General features: G+C 37.8%; 2 protein-coding genes across 4 annotated transcripts; one reads left to right on the forward strand and one right to left on the reverse strand.

The window, feature by feature from the left end:
- The first annotated feature begins 265 nt into the window (after positions 1-265).
- LOC137942130 (serine/threonine-protein kinase ATG1c-like) lies at positions 266-8,896 on the forward strand. Its single transcript, XM_068787821.1, has 13 exons — positions 266-721; positions 1,992-2,109; positions 2,215-2,273; positions 4,553-4,617; positions 5,653-5,746; positions 5,833-5,913; positions 5,998-6,106; positions 6,246-6,318; positions 6,401-6,777; positions 6,876-7,240; positions 7,348-7,654; positions 7,779-7,849; positions 8,520-8,896. Exons 1-13 carry the CDS (start codon positions 461-463, stop codon positions 8,760-8,762), a joined length of 2,223 nt encoding a protein of 740 aa, XP_068643922.1. The 5' UTR covers positions 266-460; the 3' UTR covers positions 8,763-8,896.
- Positions 8,897-9,435: 539 nt separating this feature from the next.
- Positions 9,436-23,952, reverse strand: LOC137942136 (protein NEDD1). 3 transcript variants are annotated; one of them, XM_068787846.1, is made up of 11 exons: positions 23,812-23,952; positions 16,005-16,208; positions 14,240-14,352; positions 13,686-13,946; positions 13,428-13,532; positions 12,716-12,781; positions 12,414-12,635; positions 11,680-12,249; positions 10,172-10,801; positions 9,856-10,035; positions 9,436-9,769 (listed from the first exon to the last, which is right to left on the reverse strand). In XM_068787846.1, exons 2-11 carry the CDS (start codon positions 16,159-16,161, stop codon positions 9,662-9,664), a joined length of 2,412 nt encoding a protein of 803 aa, XP_068643947.1. In that variant the 5' UTR covers positions 16,162-16,208; positions 23,812-23,952; the 3' UTR covers positions 9,436-9,661. The 3 variants fall into 3 exon arrangements, with proteins under 3 accessions (XP_068643947.1, XP_068643934.1, XP_068643941.1); XM_068787833.1 differs by having other exon boundaries at positions 11,674-12,249; XM_068787840.1 differs by lacking the exon at positions 23,812-23,952 and adding an exon at positions 23,507-23,667 and having other exon boundaries at positions 11,674-12,249.
- Positions 23,953-25,144: the final 1,192 nt, after the last annotated feature.

Consider the following 25,144-nt stretch of genomic DNA (forward strand, 5'->3'; position numbering starts at 1 on the left):
ACTCGAACTCAGTTATAATTTTAGATTTGAGTAAAAGACGGTTATTGCTTGGGAGGATATTATGGTTGATTTCAATTCACTCGAAGACGCTTACGTGTGCGGATTGGTTCTCTCGACCTTTTTCCTTTCCCTATCCTGTCTTAAGACATGCGAAGTGATTTTGAGGATGAGTGGGGGGGTCACTTTTGTCTTCAAGTTGGCCCATAAATTCCGAATGTCCCGTCACACATCTCTTCTTCCTCTCTCTCTCTCTCTCTCTCCGGCTCTGTCCAAGTCCCGACAGATACACAGCCCGGCTGTCTCCAGCCACCACTGCGCAATAAAAGGCCGCCACTTTCATCAAGCAGGGCACGATAACGGGTAATTTTGAGCTCCTTTGTAGGATTTTTCGGCGGCGCATCGTACGAAATCTGCCTCTCGAGCTGGCTTTCGCGCCATTTCTAAGGCGACGTTCCTCTTCATGGATTCTAGGGTTTCAATGGCTCAGACGACGGGCAGAGCTAGGGTTATCGGTGACTATATCGTCGGGCGTCAGATCGGATCGGGGTCTTTCTCTACCGTTTGGCACGGGCGGCACCGGGTCCATGGAACGGAGGTCGCAATAAAGGAGATCATTATGGAGAGATTGAATAAGAAGCTTCAGGATAGTCTGGTTTCGGAGATCGTCATCCTGAAGAAGATTAACCATCCGAATATTATTCGGTTGCACGAAATCATCGAGGTTGGTGGTTGCTGGAAATGCTCGCTTTGATCGTTTTTTTTTTTGGTTTTCGTTGCTGAAGATTTGGTTGTTCTGTTTTGTTCGTTGGTAATAGAAGCCTAGTTAGTCTGTTGTTTTGTGCTTACTCTTGGAGCTTTGTGCGGCTTTTTTTTTTTTTGCCTAATCAATTTTCTTCGATTTTGCCCATGACCTATTATGCAAATTTACCATTTTTAGTTCTGGGAAAATCTTCTTACGTGTCTGAGAGAATTGAACTATTTTTAGGTAGGTCGTGCAGTCTGCTATTTGTGAAGGTCTATGAAATTAATTGCCTTTGAATTGATGCTATAAGCTCAGTTTGACTTCACAAAAGGGAATGGACCTGAATATTGAATGATATATATTTTTTTTGTAATGCGTGTGTGCTGCTTTCAGATTGGCTTTCTAGTGTTAACTTATGTTGATTCCACTTCTGGTGGTTGCAGCCAGATTCTGCTTTTACTGATGCAATTGACAACTATCCTTTCAAGCTGCAACTACCTTTGAAAAAGCTTTATTAAGTATTGTAAATCTGTTCATGTTGCTAGACGCTTAATAAGTCTAGAACAAACTTTCATACTCTATAACTGTAGTTTGGATTCTTCTTCTATATCTCAAGTTAGTTGGGGTCAAGTATTTGCTTCAAATTCTTCAGTCTTTAATTGCTTTTATGAAATTATCATGGACAGTATGGTTCTGACATGTAGAGAACTTTTTTTTTTCTTTTTGAAAGGCATATATAGACGACTTTAACCAAATGATTGATAGCCAGTGGTTTTTCTGTCCTTTTATTTTACATGATTTTAGCATCCTAAAAATGGATGGAAGGGGGACTTGTCATCTCAGTATAATAAAACAAACCTTTTTTAACTCTCAATGCCTGGTGCTTAAATAGGAGAGAATCTCAAGACCTGATATACTTTTCTGGTTCTTGAAGAGTGATGTGCAATTTGCAGGTATGGTATCCATTGCCAATTGCCTATCCGCTGAGACATTTCTACTCAATATTCTCTTAAATCCTCATAAAACTTTAGCTCCCCTTCCTAACATAACCTTATGAAATTGATTTAATAATTTCAGTGTTTTATATTTGGTCTGTGAAAGAAAGAAGAGAAGGGAATTTCCAGGCCATTGTATGCGTTTTGAATTACTTCATTTCATGTTATACTTTCTCCATTAGAATCTTAGTTGGTGGTCAATATTATATTCTAATCAAATGATGATTCACTGCTTGTAATACCTGCATCTCTAGACCACTGGGAGGATACACCTTGTACTGGAGTACTGCAGAGGTGGTGATCTTTCTGTCTATATTCAACGTCATGGTTCCGTTCCAGAGGCAACTGCTAAGTACTATATGCAACAACTAGGTATGATTTACTGAATTGGCAAAACGTGAAATTTTTTTCTTTTCCTGGTGTTTTGAGTCTCTTTTAGTGAATTTTTGCATTTAATTTTAATTGTTCCTTCCACAGCTGCTGGGTTACTAATTCTCCGGGAAAACAATCTTATACACCGGGATCTAAAGCCACAGGTATTCATTCTACTTTTGCATAAGTTATTGTGTGAATATTCAAATCCTGGAGCTTGCATGGATGACACAAATCTTGGCAAACCCATAGCTGTAATCTTGAATATTATGTTGTGTTAAGCATTAGTATTTCTTATCATTTAAAAAAAAATTGTATTTTTTGCTAGACCTACCATGCTTGTTTTATTTTGTTTTCTATGACTTTCCTGCTTTATGTTTTCTTTCTTAACAAATATTCCGAGTTTAAAGCATCATGATTGCGAGAGTCCATATTGGGAGTTTTTTTCCTGTGAGTTCTATATGTTGGCTACCTTTATCATTGTGGTCTATTTGCAAGTCTACCAAGCTTTTATTTTGAGTTTAAATGAAGTTCAGATGACGAGGAAAATCTGGAGTCCATATATGTCTGGAACGACAGCAGATTTCTAATGATGTCACCTGCATGATTGGCTATGTCTGTTCAGAACTTTATATGTGCTCTTTAAGTGTTGGTCAGCTAATGCTCCTTTCTTCTTGCACTATTATTGTATCGTCATTATTATTATATCACTTTTATGTTTTGGCATGCAAAACATTGAATTTAAATTTGGTGTTTAGAAAAGGAATGTTCCAAAATTCCTGGAAATTCTGGCTCCCATTGGACCATTTGTATCCGTATGCATCAAGATCCTGATTCATGTATCTCTCGGTTCAAGATATCAGAGGATCAAGCCAAATCTTCTGACTCTTTTTCCAGTTTGATAAATGTTGGTTGATTGCATATTCTATTATAGTTAGATGATTGAGAAGATCATTTTTTATTGATCCCTTTGAATTCCATATTCGAAATTGTGATCTGATGGATTCATTAAAAAGAATCAATTTGATACATTTCTTATGTACCTATAGGTGCTATATTGGATTTGAATCAGATTTTGGATCAATATATATATTAATTGACCACCTCCATTATGTTGTTGCTTGCAAATACCACTATTTTTGGTTTTGGATCATCTTCCAAGTCATACTCATAGGATATCTGGACCGATTGTTTTCTGATGCTTTGATAAATCATCCTCTTCATAAAAAATAGGAGGTAAAACCACTAAAGATTACTTTTCTGACTCATCCTTGGAGTTGAAAACCTCATTCAGGATTTATTTTTTATCCAATCTGTAGGAGACAATAGAAAAAGCAAATCCTCGATGATACACTAGTTCTGGCTCAGTTATTGATAGAGTGAATAGATTTGTCATTTCTTGAAACGTCTCTTCTGATTTAAAATCGTGGTGTAACATGTACCCCCCTATGGGGATAGATGAAATAAGTCAAAAAATATTTTTGCTCGAAAATGAAATCTTATTAGAACTGCCCATATCCAGTTCATCCCTTGGAATCATATTACATCCCAAATAGGATGGATTGGAATAATATTTTTTAAATATGTAATTATCTTGAATATATCAACCATTTCTTCATTTTCTAATCAGTGATCACCTGGAAGGAACAAAAGAAACATCTTGTTATTTCTTCATCAATTTCTGATCTCTAGTGGATCTCTTTGTAGGATTCCGAACCCAAATAAAGTTCTGATCATCTGTCTGAGAAAAAAGAATAAACATTGAATTTAATTTTTTTTATGACATTTTACACTTATATTGACAGAGCATATGGCAGATGCATGTTTCTTTCAATTTGTTCTATTTTTATGTTCTTTGTACATGTACTAATGCATCCTGTCTTTAGTGCTTGTTTTCTCTGCCATGTGAGAATCTTATAGTTTCATAGTGCTGTCCTTCTTCTAGAAATTCAATTTCTGAGCTTTATTTTCAGTCTTGTATACTTGATTGGAGTTTTTCATGAGCATTAATTATTATAAAAGGTTCATTGTTTCACTCCTAGAGTTTATGCACAAACAAGTGTGGGATATATGTTTTAAAATTGACTCCATACATCAAATTTGAATTTGTTAAGTTACATTTCATGCTGACATCAACTGAGTATATGGCAGATGCATCTCTTTCAATATGTTCTATTATTATCTTCTTTGCAAGTGTACTAATGCGTCCTCTGTCGTTAGTGCTTGTTTTTTCTGCCATGTGAGAATCTTATATTTTCATATTGTTGTCCTTTTGTCCTTCTTCTAGGAATTCAATTTTGAACCTTTTTTTTTTTGGTTAGTGTATTTGATTGGAGTTTTTCATGGGCATTAGTTATTATAAAAGGTTCAATGTTTCACTCCTAAAGTTTATGTGCAAACAATTTTGTAGTATATAATTTGAAATTGTCTTTTGGTGGAACAGAACCTCCTCCTCCTCACAAATGATAATTACTCTGTGATGAAAATAGCTGACTTTGGCTTTGCGAGGTGAGTTATTATTTCATGCAGTCTTTTGGTTGGAATCTGTTTCGATTTATTCTTTTATACCATGAACAAAATTAATATTGTTAAAGGTGGCTAAAGATGGGAATAAACTAGGACACAGGAGGTTGCTGGGTAAGACACCGGATTATTCAGAACTCCTTATCAACAAAAGAATGAGTGACCTCATATGAGTTCTTGATGGTGATGAAGCCATCAAAATGTCTGAAGATCTACGTTGATCTTCAATGACTTCCAGGATATTTATGTCCTTACAATGAAATTTGCTGTTGGTAAAGTATTTGAATATTACATTAATTTGAATACTTAAAAAAGCATTACTCCATTGGCTAATGCAATTTTGTGGTTATCACATGAAGTGGAAATTGATGTGGACTTTCAGTGTGAATCAAGTCCCCATTGTGCACAACTTACTCAATTACAACTGTTAGCTTTATAAAATAAAGTGTAGGAAAAATGAGAAATGAGATCCCATTAAAGAGAAGGTCCTAGGAGAAGAATAAAGTGTAGGCTTAGATAAATAGTCTAGTATCAAAGTACAAAATGAGAACAAATGAGATCAACTTGACAATCAATTGATCAGGAGACTTATGCCAACCAATGAGGTTAGCTTTATCTACTCCGAGAGCTCCAACTTGTTTTTATAAGACTTCTATTAGAAAAGTGGGTACAGTATGGAAGGCTTTGATTAGGCTTTGGTGATTTCTACTACCGCCACTAAAGAAATGGCGGACTTAAGACAAGAACTCCTTCATTGCTCTGATATCAAAAAGGTTGTCACTGGGGTAAGGTTAACCTTCAGTTTGCTCTGACATATGTTAGATCAGTGAAGGGCTAGGGTTCATTTACCTGACCTTGATATTGTGGGGAAGACTTTGGTTATGATCACTTTGGCACCCCTTGTGTCTAATATCCTTACTAGAAATTATATGAAAACATCTTGTTTCAAAACATTCCTTGCATATTTTCCAACTATGTGTGCCACATCATTATGCAAACAAATTGAGGCTTGTCTAACAGGTCCCTGCAACCTCGAGGCCTAGCTGAAACCCTTTGTGGTTCACCTCTCTACATGGCTCCTGAGATAATGCAACTGCAGAAGTATGATGCTAAGGTGATATTCTATCTTGTCTTATTCTTTGCTTTCTTATCTTCTCTTTTTTTCCTGGTTTCTATTCACGGTCATCAGATGACATGCAGGCAGATCTATGGAGTGTGGGTACTATTCTATTTCAGCTAGTGACTGGGAAGACACCTTTTACTGGAAATAACCAAATCCAGGTTTGTGGTCGGTGATTAGCCTTTCAAATCATGTGAGACCATTTTTAATACTATTTGCCAATTTCTTGTTTTTTTTAATTCCAGTTGCTGCAAAACATTATGAAATCCAATGAGCTGCACTTCCCTGCGGATAAAAAGGACTTGAGTTCGGACTGCCTTGATTTATGTCAGAAGCTGTTGCGTCGTAACCCAGGTGAAATCTATCTCTAGTGCATGCTCGTTGAGGGATATTGTGATTGGTTTCTTCATGTATATTATGCTTCATAGATCATACCTGATTATTTTTATTGGATATGATGCTCTGAACTGATTTACATTATTAATTTTGGTAGTGGAAAGGCTGACATTTGAAGAATTCTTTAACCATCGATTTCTGTGTCAAACACCTGAGGATGATTCACTGACGTAAGAATTGGCCATTCATCTGTATTGTACTGCTGACATCCAGTTCTTTCTATTAAGCTGGTGGAATCCTTTTGACATACAGGATTACGAGAAATGCAACTCAAACTAGGAACATTTCTTCATTAGTCAAGACCAATTCTGGAAGGCAGACAGATGAGAGTTCTCAAGATGATTTTTTGCCTTTCCTTCTGGATGATGATTCTAATGTAACTGACAGTGGCCCATCATTTCCTCCAAAAACAACTTCAGCAGCTCCTACTTACGGATTTTCTCAGATTACAGAAGTTGAAAGAAAGAATATCAGTACTTCCAGTAACTTTGATATTGCTCCTAAAAATAGCATCACTCACAAAGTGGACAAGACTTTTTCTAAACTTGATGGCCGTAGATTTGGGGATGGATTTGTTAAGCATCCTTCAGCTGCTGTGGACAAAAGACAGATGAAGGGATCTTCCAAAGGTTCGAGTTTTTCCTGTTTAGTTACCAGTGTTGTGCTACTTAAGTCATTAGTATCTTTTGTTGACTTGTTTACATTTTTATTTGAATGGATTCCACAGTTGTAGATTCATTGGAGTTACTTGATCAGGATTACGTTCTTGTGTCGAGTCCGCCTGTAGAAGTCTCATCTTCATCAATGGTTGCAAAGCAGCCACGTTACTCACCCTCCAAATTGGAAAATTCGCCTATAACATCTGTAAACAATCACATAGGTTTAAGTGCACCAATGCCAATAACTGGTGCAATAGCACGTAATCCTTCGGGATTTGGGAGTCTTGGAAGTAACAGTTCTATACCTTCAGGAGCTTCACAAGGATCGACAGATATGGGAGATGCTTTGGAGCAGTCATCAACTCACTGCATGACTAGGATTAGATCATTACAGCAGTGTGCGCATGCCATTAGTGAGCTGGTCAATGAAAAGGTAAAATATGCTTTGAATCTTATCTTAGAGTTAAACCTAAATGCTGTAATGGATGAGAAATTGATATGCACTAATTTGATTGGTTCATGTTCTTGATTAATCTAAAGATCGAATCAGGTAAGCGGTTGGAAGCTTTCTCCATTCAACTGGTTATTCTAGCAATTTCGAAGCAGGCACTGCATATATGCCATGCACAAGCTGCTTCTGCTATTGAAGGAAGTCCAACTCAAGAGCTGATGATGAACAGAGGAAGCAGAACAATCTCCAACAGAAAGCAGGATGTTGATTGCCAAGGATCTCATACTAGCATGGATCCTCATGGGTCTGCTGCTGTTGGCAGTCAGATTGAAAGAGAATTTCTTCTCGAAGTTGGCCATGCAGAAGATCTTGCCAGAGATCTTGGTCCATCTGATGGTATGCCTCACCTATACAAATTAGAGAAACAACAGAAGCATAATGTTTTGATTTTACTGTGATGTACATACGTTAAAGAATATTTGGATTTTCTCTATTTCTAAGTAATTCTATTTCATTTCAGGAAATACAGAGATGCCAGATGCGATGGAAACAATATTTCAATCAGCACTGGCATTGGGTAGACATGGAGCAGTGAGTATTTGTACCATAGCTCTGTTGTCATCTGCTGAGTTTGCTTTTTAGAATTACTGAATAGTGAAAGAATTAGTTACATAGTATTCCATGGATACCTACAGACCCCTGGAATTAGTAATTAATATATTTTATGCCCTCAATATCTCCAAGAATACCTACATATACCCGAAATTCATGCAACATTAACGAGAGCGCACCATATGGCGCTAAAAATTTTGTCAATCAACTTTTTTTTTTAATTTTTCTTGTATGAAACTAAATGTGAAAGAAGGCCAGATGCCCATATGACTTGTGGCATATGTATCTTTCCAGAAATGTAGGCACCTTATGATAATCTGGAACTTATTAAAAACCTGTATGAAAATGGTTGCTACTATTTCAGTACATGGCTTTGAGGTTGGTCCCAAAATTTTCTGTAGATCCATATTGGTTGAGGGATACATATGGTACTTTCTGAAATAGTAACAACCATTTTCATATAGCTTTCTTCAAGTAGATTTGATTGATAAAACTAACAAGAGTGGTAGGTACTGGGTTTTGGTGATATTGTGGGGCATATAGGTGTTTATAGTATGTTTCAAAGTGTGAAAGTAATTAATTTGACAAAACATTTTTTGTACAAATCATGTGTGTTTTTCTGAAATCTTGGTTGTCCAATTATACGCAGGTTGATGAGTTGATGGGTGACATGGAAAGTGCTATAAATTTGTATTCCAAAGCTGTTCGTCTACTATCATTTCTACTGGTTGAAGCACCTTCCCTCATTCTTAATCCTCCTTTCTCACTAACAAATTCCGATAGATTTAGGCTTCGATCATATATTGACGTTCTCAACAATAGGCAATCCTACTCGATGTCTCAGAGAGTGGCGTTTCTCAGGAATGACGTTCAACCAAGCCCAAGTCCCTAATGGCCCTTGTTTGCCTTAACACTGTAAATCCATTGATTTGTACAGCAATTCTTTGTATTAAGCTGTTTACGTTCTCATTGTGTAACCGTAGAAGCTTTGCTGATAAATGAAAATGTGCATAGGCCTTCTTTTTCTGTTCTTTCTTTTTTTCTTTTTCTTTTTTGGTGGCAGGTAGTCTGATTGTAATTAACGAGGTCTTTAATGTTCTGTGAGATTTGAAATGAGCAACATGGCAGCTCGTGTGTTGAAGCAGGCCATCTTGAAATTAGGTCGCTGCAGGTAACGGATAATACGGAAACCCCCCGTCATCTGTTTTATTTGGAATGGGTTAAGGGGGGTAAAGAAAACATAAAATATAATGCATAAAATCACAAAAGAAATGTTAAAATGTATTTCGGTTACTCTAATTTTTTTTTTTTATAATTAGAGGACACCATGTTTTATCATCATCAGCCAAAAGATTTTGAGCTATGGCCAAAAAGAAGTGAGAAAAAAATACTTACAAATATGTATGATTTTTCTTATAAATTATTTCATCTTTATAATGGATTATTACATCAACCAAAGACAAAACAATCTCACTTTGATGCGAACCTGTATAAATCTTATTGTATTTTTAATGCTTATTTTTTTCTTCTTTTGTGATTATTATTATTATACTCGTTTATTTGGAATTAAGGGATTTAATTCCTAACAATGGTAACTGAGATAGGTACACGAGTTTTACAAAGTATTTGTGCTTACATTCAACAATCCTTATCAATAATTTCCGCCTAAATACAACTCAAAACACCCTTTTGTAAACAAGACATCTGAATTGAAATAAATTTACTTGTTGAAATCACAGCCAGCAGCCCGTGAAAGAGCTTGGGAAGATCCAAACCAGAAGACTAACCAAATTAAAGCAGCTGGCGCAGCTGTTGGTTTTCTTTTCGCAGAGATTGTACTTCCTTCGTTAGCTCAGCTAGCTTTTCAAGAACCCCGTTCAGAATGGTAGACATTTCAGTCTGCAATATAAAGCGGATGAGAAAAAACAAAACTAGATGCTGAAGCAATGGAAAGGGAGAAATGAAGCAGTTAATAATGCATCAACCTCTTGTATGTGAAATTGTCTGAGTAGCTCAATATGAAGATTCCTCATGTCTTCATGGACTGACTTCTGAACAGATGTTAGACTCTCTTCAAGAGTTCGTTGTACCAGCTGAAGTGTAAAAGATGTTCCCTGCTGCAAATCTGTCTGAACTACGTTCCTTTGTGGTTGTAAGGTTGAACCCTGTTAAAAAATTGAGTCTATGTTTTCAGAAAAAAACGTGTAGAAAGTATGTGAACTCATCCTGTTCAAAATCTGATGAACTGTTAGATCTTATCATATAGACGAGGGACTAAAAGTTGAACTACTGGGTTCATACATTAACTGTTTGAGTCGCCCCCGTTCCAATTGCAGTTGAAGTGTCGAACCTTGATAAAGCACTATTCATAAGCTCTTCCCTAGTTTCTGCCCCCGTCTTTTTCAGTTTTGGTGAAGCTTTTCCAAGGCCTACTTCACTGAATGAAGAAGCAGTACTTATTCGCTCAGTATATGTAGAAAATCTTCTGGGAAGTGACAAGTGCTGTGAACCTGGGAGATCAAGATTAGCTGATCCTGTGCTGTTTTTGCTACCTAAAGATGTGGTAGAAATAGAACTAAAAGCAGAAGATGACTCTGAAAGCCCAGACGCAATCTCATAGTTAAAGATATCTCTACTCTGGAGGTTTGTGGAATTTAGGCTTGTATTCAATAATGAGCTGATAGTAGTCTGGCTTGTGGACAGAGATGACTCTTGCAAGCCAGAAAATAGAGAACCAGATGCAAGACTAAATGATGTCTGAGAGCTCGCAGGCATGAAGCGAGATGGCTTAGACTGTGATCGGATCTGACCAAATTTATCTGGAGGATTGGCTCCCCAAGCTTCAGGTGGTGTTGGTGAAAAAGATTGGTCACTCTTCAGAGATGTAACAGGCGTGGAACTCAGGGGAGAGGAAGTAGACTGAGAATCCTCCTGCATGAGAGTACAATTAACGTCAGAAAGGGTGGACATGCATGTGGTCTAAGTAAACCCATTATATAGGTTGCTAATCATTCTGACCCACTAGACAAACTGCTCTCACCTTCCTGATTATCAATTTTATTTATCTTCACTCCCTTTAACCTCTGTTTCTTATTTGAAGGGGCAAAACCACCTTTATTTTGTTTTTATAAAGGGAGAGGTCCACATTTCTTCCTCCCTTCTTACATTGCTTCAAGAGAAAAGGGAGTTGGAGAAGTGAAGCAATTGTTAGAACAGAGGCTCGCAGAGAAAGGGGGGCAAAACCTAATCCCTACCCTCACACAGGAAAGTCCCCATCTGATGGGAGAGGCTCTGCCCTCCACCCTTTTCTTTATCCCTCTTGTTAGAACCAGAGGAAGAGAGAGAGTCGCCTCACAGAGAAATGGGGAGGGAGAGAGTCTATCCCCATGCAAGAGCAGAGGCTCCACTCCCTCTTCTGTGTTCCAGGGAGAGGCCTGCCTCCCCTTCCCTTCTCACTTTGATGCTGAGAGAGAAGAGACGGCCAGAGATAGGCACCATCTTTTTTGTTAAAAAAAGGAATTTTAACAAAATTGAAATGGTAGAATAGATGAAAGGGGCGAGTACATGAAATTTGGAAAAATGGAAATCAAGAAATGATAACAAATAGATAAATTCTGGGGAGTGAAAGTAATTTAGCAAATTTTCAGGGGAATGAGAATAATTGGCCACATATAAAAACCAAAATAAGAGGTTGATGAAGGTGAGAAACACAATATTGATACCATTGCACAGGCAATCCTTGGGCTTCACTAATAAAGATAGTGCATAATATTTTCTACTAGATTAAAGAAAAAACTAAAAACCTGAACCTGTCTGGTGATCGAATAGGATTTCCAATCAGATATAGAATGATCCGTATTCCCATCTTCACTAAAAGCGAATCTTCTAGAAGATGAAGGTAACACAGTCGACTTCTTATCCACAGCACCACTATCCTTTTTGACTTCTTCTTTATCATCCCACCAATGGCCAAGGGAGGGTGCAATCGGCTGAACTTCGACAAGCGGAGAAAAAACATCCATATCATCACTGAAGTTAAAACCAGTACGTGTAGCCTGTAACCTACCCAAAGCTGCACCGGTCCACAGATGATTCCGTTGTGGAGTTTCCTCCGTAGATAAATGTGATGTGGATGATAAGACCCCACTGTTTGTTGTTGTCAAGATCGACGTATCAGATAAAGAAACTAAGCGACCAGAACCACGAGAACCAGTACCAACTGTTGCTGATGAGAGGCTCGTTGATGTTGTTGATGGAAGTTGATCTGGCATTAGGACAGAGTCCTCTCCAGAGCCCCCCAAAAGGACAGTTTCAGGAGTGCAATTACTCTGAGTGATGATTATCGGCTTTGATCTTTGCCAGCATAAGCTGGTGACAGCCTAATTAAAAAATGGGAAATAATTAGCATAATTGAACATGATGCTTCAAATTAACCTTGCACTAGCAAGCTTATGACCAGCAAATTGTCACAAAAATCTTCCATCCCACAGGTGAAGGCTTTGAAATGATAAAACTTTTCCATAGAATTGCAAACACTAGTTACCTCTGAACTACTAAAAGCACGAAGAACAGTGGTAGGCTGTGGCTTTCCACGAACATCATAAAAGACTACCCGGCCAGTATTTGTGCCAGCAGCCAATGTCCAACCATCATCTCTAATAGCTATTGAAGAGAATGGAGCCTCGTAAGAAACAGATGATGTCGGTCTTCTAGTACCTGAATCAAATATAACTAATTTTTTATCCAGACCCACACTTGCAATAACCTGTCACAGGGAACATACTTGTTACTGAAGGTTATCTCTGTTGTTTTAAGGGATTATGAAGAAGTCAATGAAGATTCGACCTTGTCATTTGATGGAGAGAAGCAAACACCAGTTGTTGGAGCAGAATGTTGCTTTGCCCAAGAAATCTGCAGAAGTGGCACAAAAATAACTAAAGCAAATACTGCATAATGACTCAGCAGTAGTTTACTGCTTCAAGAAATCGATGCCATCGTACATCCTGCCACTCTTTTGTTTTTAATTATTACAAAGAAATTCTTTCCAAAAAAGGAAGAAGACACAATGTATTAAGTTAGAATTGATGAAGTTTCATAGGTGAATCAAAAAACTTTTTTTCCAAAAAAGGAAGAAGATGCAATGTATCAAGTTGGAATTGATAAAGTTTCATAGGTGAATTCGCAAAATGAACCATTATCCTCAGTGATTTTCAAGGAATAGTTTTCTTTCCTTAATGGCAAGTTCAAAGTCGAGGATAATTGCATATAATATTGAAGTTAATTATTATGTCAGCTTGACAGCTTAAAGACATTTTTCATACAACTTGATATAAAATCAAATGAAAGCCCAACATATAAAGGGAAAACTAATTAAACTCAATTGATTAATTTGCACGTATAGAGATAAATGTATAAAATTCGAGTAGTTTTAGCAGCAAATAATATTGTGAACAAATTTGTTTTCTTCATTCTTACTGATTGAAGATATATATGCTCACTAAGTACAGGATGAAGAAATGAACGTCTTCTCAAAACAAGAGCACATTGATTTACAGACCTTGGGATTTCTGCCAGTTGTGTCCCATAGATGTACAGAACCATCATCACCAGCTGTCACCAAAACATGCCGGCTAATTCGTGAATAGTCGAGAACTCTCAGCACCTGCTCTTACACAATTTGCAGACAAACAGGTTATCACTATATTAAATAAATTGAACTTAGAAACTTAGAAACATAACAGTAAACCTAAAATTGCACAAGAGAATAAGAGAACAAACATAACAAGTTAATGCAGAATCAGAAGCAACCAATGACCTGCTCATCTGGATCCTTGAGTTCAGCAGCCCTGACCCCAGATGCAAGGTTGTGGAGAATAAGATCTCCCTTTAGACTGATGGAAGCCAAATGCTCATCTTTGCAGTTGTACATTACGCCAGTGATGGTTTCAGTGTGCCCTCGCAACCATTTGATGCAGCGCTTCCTCTGCAAATCCCATATTCTTACAACCTGGCCACTCCCACCTGAACAAAGGTACCTAGAACCTTTGTTGCTAAAGCTAATGGCCAATATGGATTCCTGCAAGGACAATGAACCTAAACATGAGGAAGAAAGATCTTACTGAAGAGAAACACTCTCAAATTACAGGAATGCCACTTTTTTTTTCTCAATAACTCTCAATAATGACGAAATGAACTGGAAATAGATGTAGAAGGTTTTTTAACACTGTACTTCCACATTTCTTTTAAGCTTGATGTAGCCATCAATGGATGTTCGCAGAAAATAAATGATTGCAAATTACTGTGAAGATAGAATGAAGAACATCTGCTACAACAGGTTCCAGATTAAATGTACTTGCTGATAAAACTCACATCAATGTTATCTCCAGCTTCACTTTCCGAAGCGGGTAGCGTTCCCATACTCTGTCCATTTTTGCGCCAGAGTGAAATTTTTTTGTCATCCCCAGCACTGGCAACAACAAAATCTGCACAAATGGCAGAAGTAAGACCGCCAAATCCAAGTTGAAGTAAAACATAGATATGCACTTCAAAAATTCTTGTAAGCCAGCAAAAGAAATAACCACATGGTCCTATGACCACTCAATGAACTACACAGATAGAAGTCCAATTACAAAAGACCATCATTAACCCTTACTCTACTCTAGGAAATTTAAGCATACATATTTGGTGTATGAGTTGATAATTGATTGGTCCTCTTGCAATGCACATAAGAGATAAACCCTATGCTTACTAGCCAATACAGCTTTTATTTAATAATATTCCCCTTAAAAGATATAGCAAACACTTCCTGCCTTCCTTCTCCTAGAAAACAATTATGACTAACATAATGAATCTCACTTGTATGTTTAATCTTAAAATTATGAAGTCCAGAACCACTCTAACAGAAAAGCCCATCCCATCAAAACAGCTGAGCTGATATTTGTTCCTTCACTCCAATAGGAAAACGTTTCTTAGTTATTCCTTTTTTTTAAGAAGAAGAAGAAGGATGTATAAACTATTAAAAGAAGGAGAAAGAATACAAACCTAACTAAGTGGGCCTTCCTCTACAACAAGGTGTTGGAGTGAAACACCCAACTTAGCCTGCGTGTCTGGGTTTCTTAGTTATTCATTAATATCTACTACTCCTAAAACACCAAAACATGGACTTTTGTGTTCCCCACCCGATGAGATCTTTTATAGGTGCTGAAACTTCTTGCTTTTCTTTTCTTTTCTTTTCTTTTTTTTTTTTTAAAGAGCAATTTTTTATAGGTTAAAATCAAGACACAAATCAGCTGTGAAGCAAGTCTTGAATCTCATCCATAACAGTTTAAATCTCCATGGAATATGCTTGCAATTTTACACCAATTAATCACATTCTTAAATCTCCCTCAACAATAAATGAATAAACAAACACTGTTTTTAGGGCTTTACACACATAAGTAAAGATTTCAATTTGGCATCATTTGAGTCAGTTTGACCAAGAGGTCCACAATGAAATATCACCACTTTGTAAAGACACCCCCACAACCAGCCACACCTCGGCTACCCTTGACACTTCTTGATTCCATTTGGAAAGCACTTCTAGCAAAAAAATTACCACTACTAAAGAAGCACACAGCATCAAGACAAGATATTGTTGGAAAATGAAATATCAGTTGTTACGCAAACTTTATATCAAATATTGGAGTGGTCAAATCTTAAAACAGACTATCTAATATAAGTCAAGCCAGGTTGAACAGATATCAACTCATAGAAATAAATTTATAACTGAACCAAAAAGCAAAAACAACAGATTGCCTAGGATTGGATATTTCACTGTTCCCCCAGGAACTGCACTAAGACACGATTAGAAAGACTACATTCTAGCAAAAGAAACATGGTACTAGAGAAAACCTTCCAGCTGGCAGGCATGTAAACTTCACAACTTCAATCATTTATAAGTATCTTCTACATAATACTGATGAAAAGCAATAAATGCAATTGGTGCTAACAATATGGCAATGGCAAATGTGGCAGACCCTTTGGATGAATTAAAAGAAGTGAATAACAGTAGCATTATCAAATCTGAACCTTTCGGGAAATAAAAAAAACTAAAAAAGTATAAGGAAGCAAAAATCACAGATGATATCATACTTACTAGTATGATTCCATTTCACAGAGTTCACTTGAGATCCAGGTGACGGAGAATAGGTTAAGGTGCAGGGATCATTGGGCTGCTTCGAAATGTCAAATACTTTGACAGTGTCTCCTCCGCAAGCAGCCAAAAAGGTTGTTGACAGATCCATGAGATTCATCACTAACACTCAAGGTACACTACTGTGTCCACACAAAACTTTTATAACTGCAAGAGAAACAATGGCAATTGAATTCACATAATAGCAAGTCAAATATGGCAAGTACAAAAGCTTGTAATCTTCACTAATGGAGCTGTTTGGTCTTATTTGACGACACAGATCATTGTGGTGAAATAAAAAAATTAAAAAAAAAAAGAATACCATTCAAAAGAAAAAAAAACAGTAGTATTCAGAAGAAGAAAAAAAGGCACAGTATTTTGTGGAAAATATGCCAAAGAATAAGCAACAAGTTCAGAAATGGAAAACAATCAACTGTAGATGGAATTCACTACACTGATTTTTATAAATGATGACTGCTGGAAGTATACTCAACCTCAGCTTAGTTTCCAAGTATAAAGAATCCTAAGAATTAAGAATTCACCAATGAATGTATTACATGCAGACTCGATTTTCCTTCTCCTGGAAACTTTGGTAAACAATGTGTTGAATAATTAAGTTCAAGGGCAAAATTATAATTTCACCTTCAAGGGTAGAATAGGATATTGTCCCATCCCTCTCCCTAGAATAGAAGAGTTACAATGTAGTATTTAATTTTAGTCCCTAGAAACTGTACTTTGATGTTATTAGAGAAAAGGGCAATTCTGTAATTTTGCATTCCAAATCAACTTAAGTTAATATAAGAAAGGAATTAGGAGTTGTGTATGGCGGTTAACCCATGACTTTCCTGTTCTGTGGCAACTTCAAACTTCATCTTCCCTAGACTCACTCTTCTTCTCTCAGTTTTATACCTCTTTGAAGGAGTTTGGATCTCAATGCAGAGTGAACTCAACATATATTGGCTATTCAATAAGAAGACACAAGTCCGGAAGATCTTTTTACTGAATTTGCAATTGCCAGTTTCCGGCAGGGTTAAGGCAGTGATCAAGCTAAACAGAACTTTCAGCCAAATCACATCTCTGGAAAAGTGCTGTACAGCAGCAGAATTTTTCCCTCAAGGAAACCTATCAAATTTCAAAGTGAAAGATGCACATATATATATTCCTCCAAATGACTGTCAACGATGAGGACTAAGGCTTAATACTTTCAAAAGACATTCTGCCAAAAATAATAGTAATAAAAATAAACAAAGAAATAACATGGAGAATGATGGTTAAGTATTTGCTGAAACAAAGAATTTTTAAGGTCCCCTATGAATTCTAAACTAACAGCTGAAACAATTTGTTGAAATTAGCTCCCATCCCATCAGTTTGCTTGAACTCCTATCCAAAAAACAACATGGGAAAATGATGGTGAAGCCCTAATGCCATGTAAATCAAGAGTTACCCCTCCCAATATTGATTTTCATTCAGGAGTATCATGAGAGAAATTAAACAAAGAAACGCTTCCCACAAAAGATGAAAAGGAAGAAATGGTATTTAGATTTCAGCTTCCTGTCGGCACAATAAAATAAGGAGAGAGATGGAGAGCTCTTGTGCAATTTGAAATGCAAGAGAAGAGCCAACAGTTGTGTGTAAATGGTGAAAGGAAGTACCATCTCGTGAAGTGGGATGATGTGTGTAAACCTAAACACCTTGGCGTCTCGAGATCCGTGATAAAGCTACCACAAATTCTGATTTTCTCTTAAAATGGATTTGGAAATTCAATCTTTGCCCTGAATTGATTTGGAGAGCTTTAGTCAATGCAAAAGCCAACAAACAGTTTGGTTGGTGGACTGAAGGCGGGCGGCGCTATCGGTTGTCCCCTGTCTGGAAAAAATTGTCATGCTATTACCTGATTTCAAGAAGGCACTTAAATGTTATGTTGGTAATGGACATCCACAAAATTTTGGTCCAATTGGTGGATGAGTCTGAGCAGTCTCAATATTAGCCATGAGTTGATTTCAAACTTGGCCAGAAACATTGATGCCTTTATCTCAGACCTATGGTCTGAAACTGGATGCTAGAATTTAATCTCCAGAGACTCTTTCAAACTCTGAGGCCATTCTGGCATCCAATCTCCTCACCAATCTCTCCACGATAAAACCTCGAACATCTCTTGATACACTTATCTGGACCCCTTGCCCCAAAGGTTCCTTTTCCACTGCCTCGGCATATAAATTCCTCAACAACCCCAACCCCCCCCAACAACCTAATCACCCTACGGCCATTGCCTGGACCCTACTTGCCCCTCCTCATGCAAAATTCTTTATCTGGAGGGCTTGTAGGAACAAAATTCTCACCTCTGATTCCTTAATTCAGTGCAAAACCTCTATCCAAAACCCCTCTTGTTTCTTCTGCCAAAATTCTCCCAAAACTACCATTTGGCCCATACTGTCTGGACTAGCTTCCTAAATAAAATCGGTCTCTAGTATTGTTCCTCCCAAAATCTACCATCCACTATTCTCTCAGTTACTAGTGCTAGACTCCCAAAGCTTGGGAAACTACTCATTTCATGCTGCATTGGTATCATTCATTAGGCCTTATGGAAGGAAAGAAATAGCCAGAAATTCAATTTTAAATTTACCCCTATTGAAATGCTGATAGATAATATTGTTGGCCATGCTACAATCTGACTCTTGACTCGAAAGGAGTTTAGCAGCCTTAGCAGCTCTAATATTAGAGGTAACTAGCAGTTGGTAGCTAGTATGACACATCCTTCTTGTCCTCCGATAATGGCAATTTGGACTCCCTTTTCCGGTGGGCCACTACAAGCTTTTGATTGTCCCGGTCCTGCGGGTTTTGGAGGAGTAACCCATGATGAAAATGGTTGTCTCCTTTCTCCTTCGTCGGGCCACTTGGAATCTCTTACTCTACCACTGTAGAACTCTCTAAATTGCTCAATGGGCTTCAGATCTTCCGAAGCCATCTCGTGGGCCCCCTTAGAGTGTTATCAGAGCAAATACTCATATGTGGGCCTACAACTAAACTATCCACTTGTAGAACCACAAAAGAGGGCCTACACCTAAACTATCCACTTGTATAGCCACAAAGAATGGCCTATACCTAAAATTATCCACTTGTAGAGCCACAAAAGAAGGCCTACACCTAAAATTATCCACTGGTAGAGCCACAAAAGAGGGCCTACAAGTGAGGTGGAGTGTTAAAGAATAGTCCCACATGGATTAGTGAGTACAAAGATCTTGAGTTTATTAGCTGGGAAAGAGGTTTCCTAAGTTGGGTAGTCATTTTGGGATGGGTCTTGGAACCAACTTAACATATGTAATTTAATTTCTTTTATGAACTGCAATTGGAAACACATCCCTAGGTCTACCAATCATTTGGCAGACACTCAGGCTGAGTTGGGAGTTTCACTCCAACACCTTGTTGTGGAGGAAGGCCCACTTAGTTAGGTTTGTATTCTTTCTCCGTCCTTTAATAGTTTATACATCATTATTCAAAAAAAAAAGTACAACCTTCCAAATTTTTTTAATTTCAAATTTTTAGTAACTCAAATTTGCATTGACCTTCTTTATAAATGACCACATCAGGTCATCTACTTCTTCAAAATTCTCAAGCTGCATTTGGCAAGAGAGTGTGTGGATAAAAAAGTCAATTGGTCCATAGTAGTACATTTGTTCCACATTTCAGGCTAGTTATATGAGAATGAGAGTTATCATTTGTTCGACATTTCAAGCAATATTGCTACTTGGCTTCACTCTCGAAAAGCCTTCGCCCACTTCTCGGGATCTTCCATCAAAAATAATTGGAGTTGTCTTGCCCAGCTCAACACTTCTTCAAAGTCCCCCAGTTATTTGTGAGTGGACCACGCAGCCTACTAGTGTCCTTAAGTGGAATTTTGACGGATCTTCTTTTGGTTACCCTGGCTTAGCGGGTTTTGGCGGCATGATTCGTGATTCTCTTGGGAACCAGATAGTCTCCATCTCCGGCCCTCTCGGTATTGCGAACTCCACGACGGCCGAGCTTCAAAACCTTCTTAATGGGCTCCGTGTTTTTCCTGATCATTGCTCCGGGCCCATCCTAATTGAGGGAGACTCCAAGGTGGTGATTGGTTGGTGTGAGAATGCCTCTGCGCCTCCATGGCGCCATTGGGATGCCTTTTTTGAAATTTTGGATATTGTCAATCTTTTTTACTGTTTTTGGTCTCTCATTCCGAGATCAGCAAATTTTGTGACTAATGCTTTAGCCAAGCAAGGAGCCTTCTTGCAATCTCTTGTTGTTAGGAGTTAGCTCCTCCTTTTTGGTCTTTTAATAAAATCACATTTCATAAAATAAAATAAAAAAAGAATAGGTTCCAACAGGGTTGCCCGCATCCCCAATACATATCCATCTAGGTACATCACCAGAATACTCAAGGACCTTGTGACGGAGAAGTTTGTTTTTTTGAATGTTCTATGATGAAGAAGCTCAATAAAAGATTGGCATCTTGGAAGGGCTGGCTCCTCTCTAATGTGGGGCACCTCACCTTAATTAAGGCTATCGTGGCAAACCTTCCTAACTGTTTCTTCTCACTAATTGACTGCCCTGTTAGTGTCATCAACAAGAAGTAAGCCATGAAGTGAAATTTTCTATGGAAAAGGTGCATCTGAGAAGTTCAAATACCACTTAGTTAGGTGGGACAACATCTGCCTTCCTAAGAAAGAAACAAGCCTTGGCCTAAGAAGACTGCAGCCATTAAATCAAGCCTTCCACATTGAATGGCTCAGGAGGTTCAGCAACAAAAAGGGTAGTTAGTGGAGACTAATCATGCGTGAAAAATGCATTCCTGCTTGCATCCCTAGTTTGGAAACATACCATTGCCAAACATTAGTTCTTTCAAGGTGTATGGAAAGCGGTAAAATTCTGACAGGCCCATGGTTATCTGGACAGCCGCTTTCTGAGGCTTTCCCATGATTATAAAGCTTGATATGGGAGCCTCAAATCACTATTAGCCAAGCCAAGCTTGTTGAGAAGAATGGTGGATGGACTATAAGATTGAATAGACTACTAAGAGACAAGAGATGGACTCTGCAAGTTGGCTGCCTAATGAATAAGAAAACTTCTAGACTGATCAAATACTTTGGACTGCTTGTTCCAGGAAGTTCACAGTGGCATCCTGTTACAGAACTTTATATACAGAGGCACAAGTATTTTCTCCAACTCCCCAAGCATTATTTAGAAGCTCATTTTCACACTCTTTTTTTGCTGTGTGTGTGTTTTACGCTGAAAGAGAAGATGGAGACTTGTGACCAGCTAGCTATCTATGACTTGTGAGTGACTTGCGCTCCCATTGACAGATGGCTCTGCTAGCTATCTATGGCAACATGATCAACGATTCTCTAGCATCTTTGACATAATAAGCTCACTCACAGTTGAATTGGCTCATACAATCAGGACAGCCAACCCATTTCAAAAAGAAACAATCAGGACAGCCAACAGTGCAGCTGATCAGTTTGCAAGGGATGGAAAAGGCTTGCAACATCTTGCGGTAAATTGCTTCTTCTAATTTGTATTTGTACGGGGACTAGCTGCCTCTCTTCTTTTGGTAATAGAATTTCCATCCTTTCCAAAAAAAATTAAGAATTGTTGATCTAAGAACATGACTTCAAAGAGAAACAAAGTTAGAAGCAGAGTCTTGAATTTCATCGAAGATATGCCAATGCTGCCAAGGAGGATCCTCTTCCTCGCAGCACCAACAGATGACAACTTGGAACCTCCCTCCACCTCCTAGAGGCCCCAAATGATGTGCAAAAATTCAGAGACCGTACAACAAAGCATGAAGTTCAGCTACGGTAGAAACTGTATGACTCAAAGGGCCCACACAGAAGGTGAGATCAGCTCCATCATGGGATCTAAGAGCCCCCAAAACCTACTAAACCCAGATTCCCAAAAGAAAAGCCATTAGAATTAACTTTATAACACCTAGAGGAGGCCAAGACCAAGGAATCACCTCCCCATGCTTGGGGAAAGAAAGGTTTGCGCAATATGGCAACGACTTCGAGTGACACCCCCAGGCAGTTCAATGAACTCCCTTCTTGTGCTGAGCCAAGAGAAAATATGAAATGTTATCTTTTCAGTTTTCCATCAAAAGAGGTAGCCTTGCCGTTAAGGTGCACCGGATTCTTTCAATCCAAAATCCCCAAGAGATGTGGGCTAAACAGGCCTTCCAGATGATCTTACCAACTGAAAGAAAAGGGACAGCAAAACCTTAAGAAACAAAAACCTTAAAAGTGCAAGCAGTGAGACCAAATTTGCTCAAAAAGAACCAAATAGCCCATAAGAAGTTGCATCAGAACTAGGTGATCAACAATGTGGCCATAAAGCAGCAAATTTTGCACCTTGGCACTGATTAGTGAGCCTCACCTTATAGATTATCCAAAGTAAAGACCTTGCCCTGTAAGCCACTCCAAATGAAGAATAGAACCCTAGGGAGACTTGACAATGTCTAAGGAGTAGAAGCATCATACACCACAAAAGATTCAAGCCTAATAAGCTTGGCATAGCATGAGGCTATCATTAAGGACCCTGAGGATGATGATCTGATGAGATGTGCCAAATCATTTAAACTTCAGCATGGCTCCTAAATAAAGATCCTCAAGAGTAGAGGAGAGAGTGCTCTCGACAATGGCTTCTGCATCATGAAGGTTTCTCCTAAGATGGAGACTCCAGCCACCATTAAATCCAGTAGTTATTACTTAAATCCAGAAGAGAAAGAAAATAAAAAATATTGACAACATTTTTATACATTGAAATGGCTGGATGATTGCAGTGTCTTGTTTTTTGTTTAATCAAAAGAAAGAAAAATGTCACTGAGCCTATAGTACGGATATTGGAGGAATGACTTCTAGCCCAAAGATTCATTCAAGATATCTATTTTACAGATAGACTTCTCTGCAAAGGCTATGACATATCAGTGATGTATTAATCGTTTCAACTGGTAAAAGTTAAATTTTCAATTCTTCCATATGAATTAACTTTATATGCGTGTAATTATAAATTATGATAAGTATGCAGCATAAAATCCATAAACATTTTACTGAGAGGTATATGAGGGATTATTTTTTAACACTTAATAGGAGGTCATTTCAAATAGGACAATGCTCGTTTTTCTTCACTATAATCAGCCAAATGTAAACATCAAGATGGGCATCACTGGCAACTCTTGAAGAAATCAATAGTTTTTTGTTGAAACCGGTGTTTGTCCATCAAAGTAAAGCGAAACAAAATTTGATGTGTTTGTCCATCGAAGTAAAGCGAAACAAAATCTGATAGAGACATAATTACAGACGACTAAAAATGCAGCATTGCAAGCACAACGTTTTCCTTTGCAAGTCGGGAGCACTTAGCTCTTGTGGAAATGTTAACAAGTTGACGAAAAAACAAGAAGATCAAATAACATTGGCATAAAATCTCAGAAACGAGAATATTACCATGCCAACGTAGAAACAAACAAAAGCAGAAAGCAAGCTCTTCTCAATGGCATTCGCCCCATCAACCTTAAACCTTTTGCATTTTGAACACTTGCAATGAAGACATCACATCTGCCCTAATTGCTCACTCGGCCCTCTCTCACCTCAATACACATAGAAAGACTCCGGTAGATATACCTTGCAACCCGATGAAGAAGAACAGCGGAATGACACGATTTTAGGTGTTTATGGGCATAAGATATCGCAAGTTTCTGTTAGTTCACAGTTGAAGATGCGCAAGAGAGAAGGGGGAGGGAGAGACATACCTGTAAGCTAGTGAACGAACTGACGAGCATCCGGCGAGGAAGACTTCTCGGCATCGGCGAGACGAGCGAAGCTCTTCTTCCTCTTGAGAAGGATCACTACAGTGGGGAGCCTAATACTGCTCGTTCACGTTTTTTTTTTTCCCTCCACTCTGTACTGCCAAACGAACAATTGCACTTGCAACGTCACAGTCACAGATATACCTATGACGTGGCAACGTCCGTGGAAGCAATGTAAGTCGTGTAAACCAGGTAAATGCACTTTCAACCATGTAAGACCAGGTAAGCGTGCCGGAAGACCAGAAAATAAGGAAAATACAAGCAGACTGGTCGGGGCGACATGGGGCGGTGAGCGTTGAGCGGTGAGCTCAAAACTTTAAGCTTGAGTACAAAAATTGTAAATGATCTAAAGTCATGTTCAAGCTCAACATATATTTAAAATTATAGAAATATAAATAAAAAATATCAATGGGCTTAGTACCATTGAACTGCATATTATCGCCGAGGAATTCAAGACTTTGGAATAGCGCATACTAATGTACAATAGCCAAGTTAATAGAACTGATAGAAAGAGCAAATCTTTCCATCAAAAGTGTTTATTTTATTGGCAAACAATAATATTAGATGTTGAGGAACTCAAAAAGGTTGAATAATCGATCTTCTTTGAGGTTTGAATTAAAAAAGAACAGTCATCAACTAATTAAAGAGGAAACCGACAAGAGGAATTAGAGTCAAATGTATTTTTGTAAAAAAAATTATATTAACAAGTCGGCTCATGAGCTAACAAGCCAATTTTTGCTCGTTATACTTAACAAAACTTATTTTAAGTTTGAACTCAAGCTAAGCTCAAGTAAAAACTAAACTGAACTAAGATTTTTTAAAGCCGAACTCAAACAATTTGCTAACTTGTTTGGCTTAGTGTCACCCTTACTTGAGAGGCTTATTTGGGTGCCACAAAAGGGAGAGGGAAGAAAGAATAAGGAAAAAAAAAAAAAAAAGTGAGTGAGAAAGAAGAAGCAAAGAAAAATGTTGGGGCACAACAAGTGGGAAGGCAAAAAAAGGGGAAAAAAGGAGCAAAAAGAAGAGGAAAAAGAAAAAAGAAAATGAACATGAAGAAAGGAAAAAAGAAAAAAGAAGAGAAGAAAAAAAAAAAAAGGAAAGGAAAAAAGCAAAAGAGTAAGAAAGAAAATCAGTAGGAGAAAAAAAAGAAAAAGAAAACATTAAAAAAATCATTAACCATTTTAGAAAGAGGAAAAAATATAATTATAATGAAAAGTTAAGGAAAATGATAAAAATAATTAACTTATAAAAATATTTTAATTTTAGGAATAAAAAA

The sequence above is a fragment of the Aristolochia californica genome, unplaced genomic scaffold (genome assembly GCF_029961685.1).
Source record: "Aristolochia californica isolate CCGP_79_NKW_82.1479 unplaced genomic scaffold, dmAriCali1.0.hap1 SCAF_10, whole genome shotgun sequence".
NCBI lineage: Eukaryota > Viridiplantae > Streptophyta > Magnoliopsida > Piperales > Aristolochiaceae > Aristolochia > Aristolochia californica.

What these genes read in the sequence shown, in the direction of transcription:
- LOC137942130 (XM_068787821.1), top strand. Translation starts at nt 461, where the DNA reads ATGGATTCTAGGGTTTCAATGGCTCAGACGACGGGCAGAGCTAGGGTT. An exon ending in GTGAGCTGGTCAATGAAAAG is followed by an intron (nt 7,241 to 7,347) that starts GTAAAATATGCT and finishes ATTAATCTAAAG; the next exon opens with ATCGAATCAGGTAAGCGGTT. An exon ending in AGATCTTGGTCCATCTGATG is followed by an intron (nt 7,655 to 7,778) that starts GTATGCCTCACC and finishes ATTTCATTTCAG; the next exon opens with GAAATACAGAGATGCCAGAT.
- LOC137942136 (XM_068787833.1), bottom strand. Translation starts at nt 16,161, where the DNA reads ATGAATCTCATGGATCTGTCAACAACCTTTTTGGCTGCTTGCGGAGGA. An exon ending in TGTGAAATGGAATCATACTA is followed by an intron (nt 14,353 to 16,004) that starts GTAAGTATGATA and finishes CCATTTGTGCAG; the next exon opens with ATTTTGTTGTTGCCAGTGCT. An exon ending in AAGCTGGAGATAACATTGAT is followed by an intron (nt 13,947 to 14,239) that starts GTGAGTTTTATC and finishes TTGTCCTTGCAG; the next exon opens with GAATCCATATTGGCCATTAG.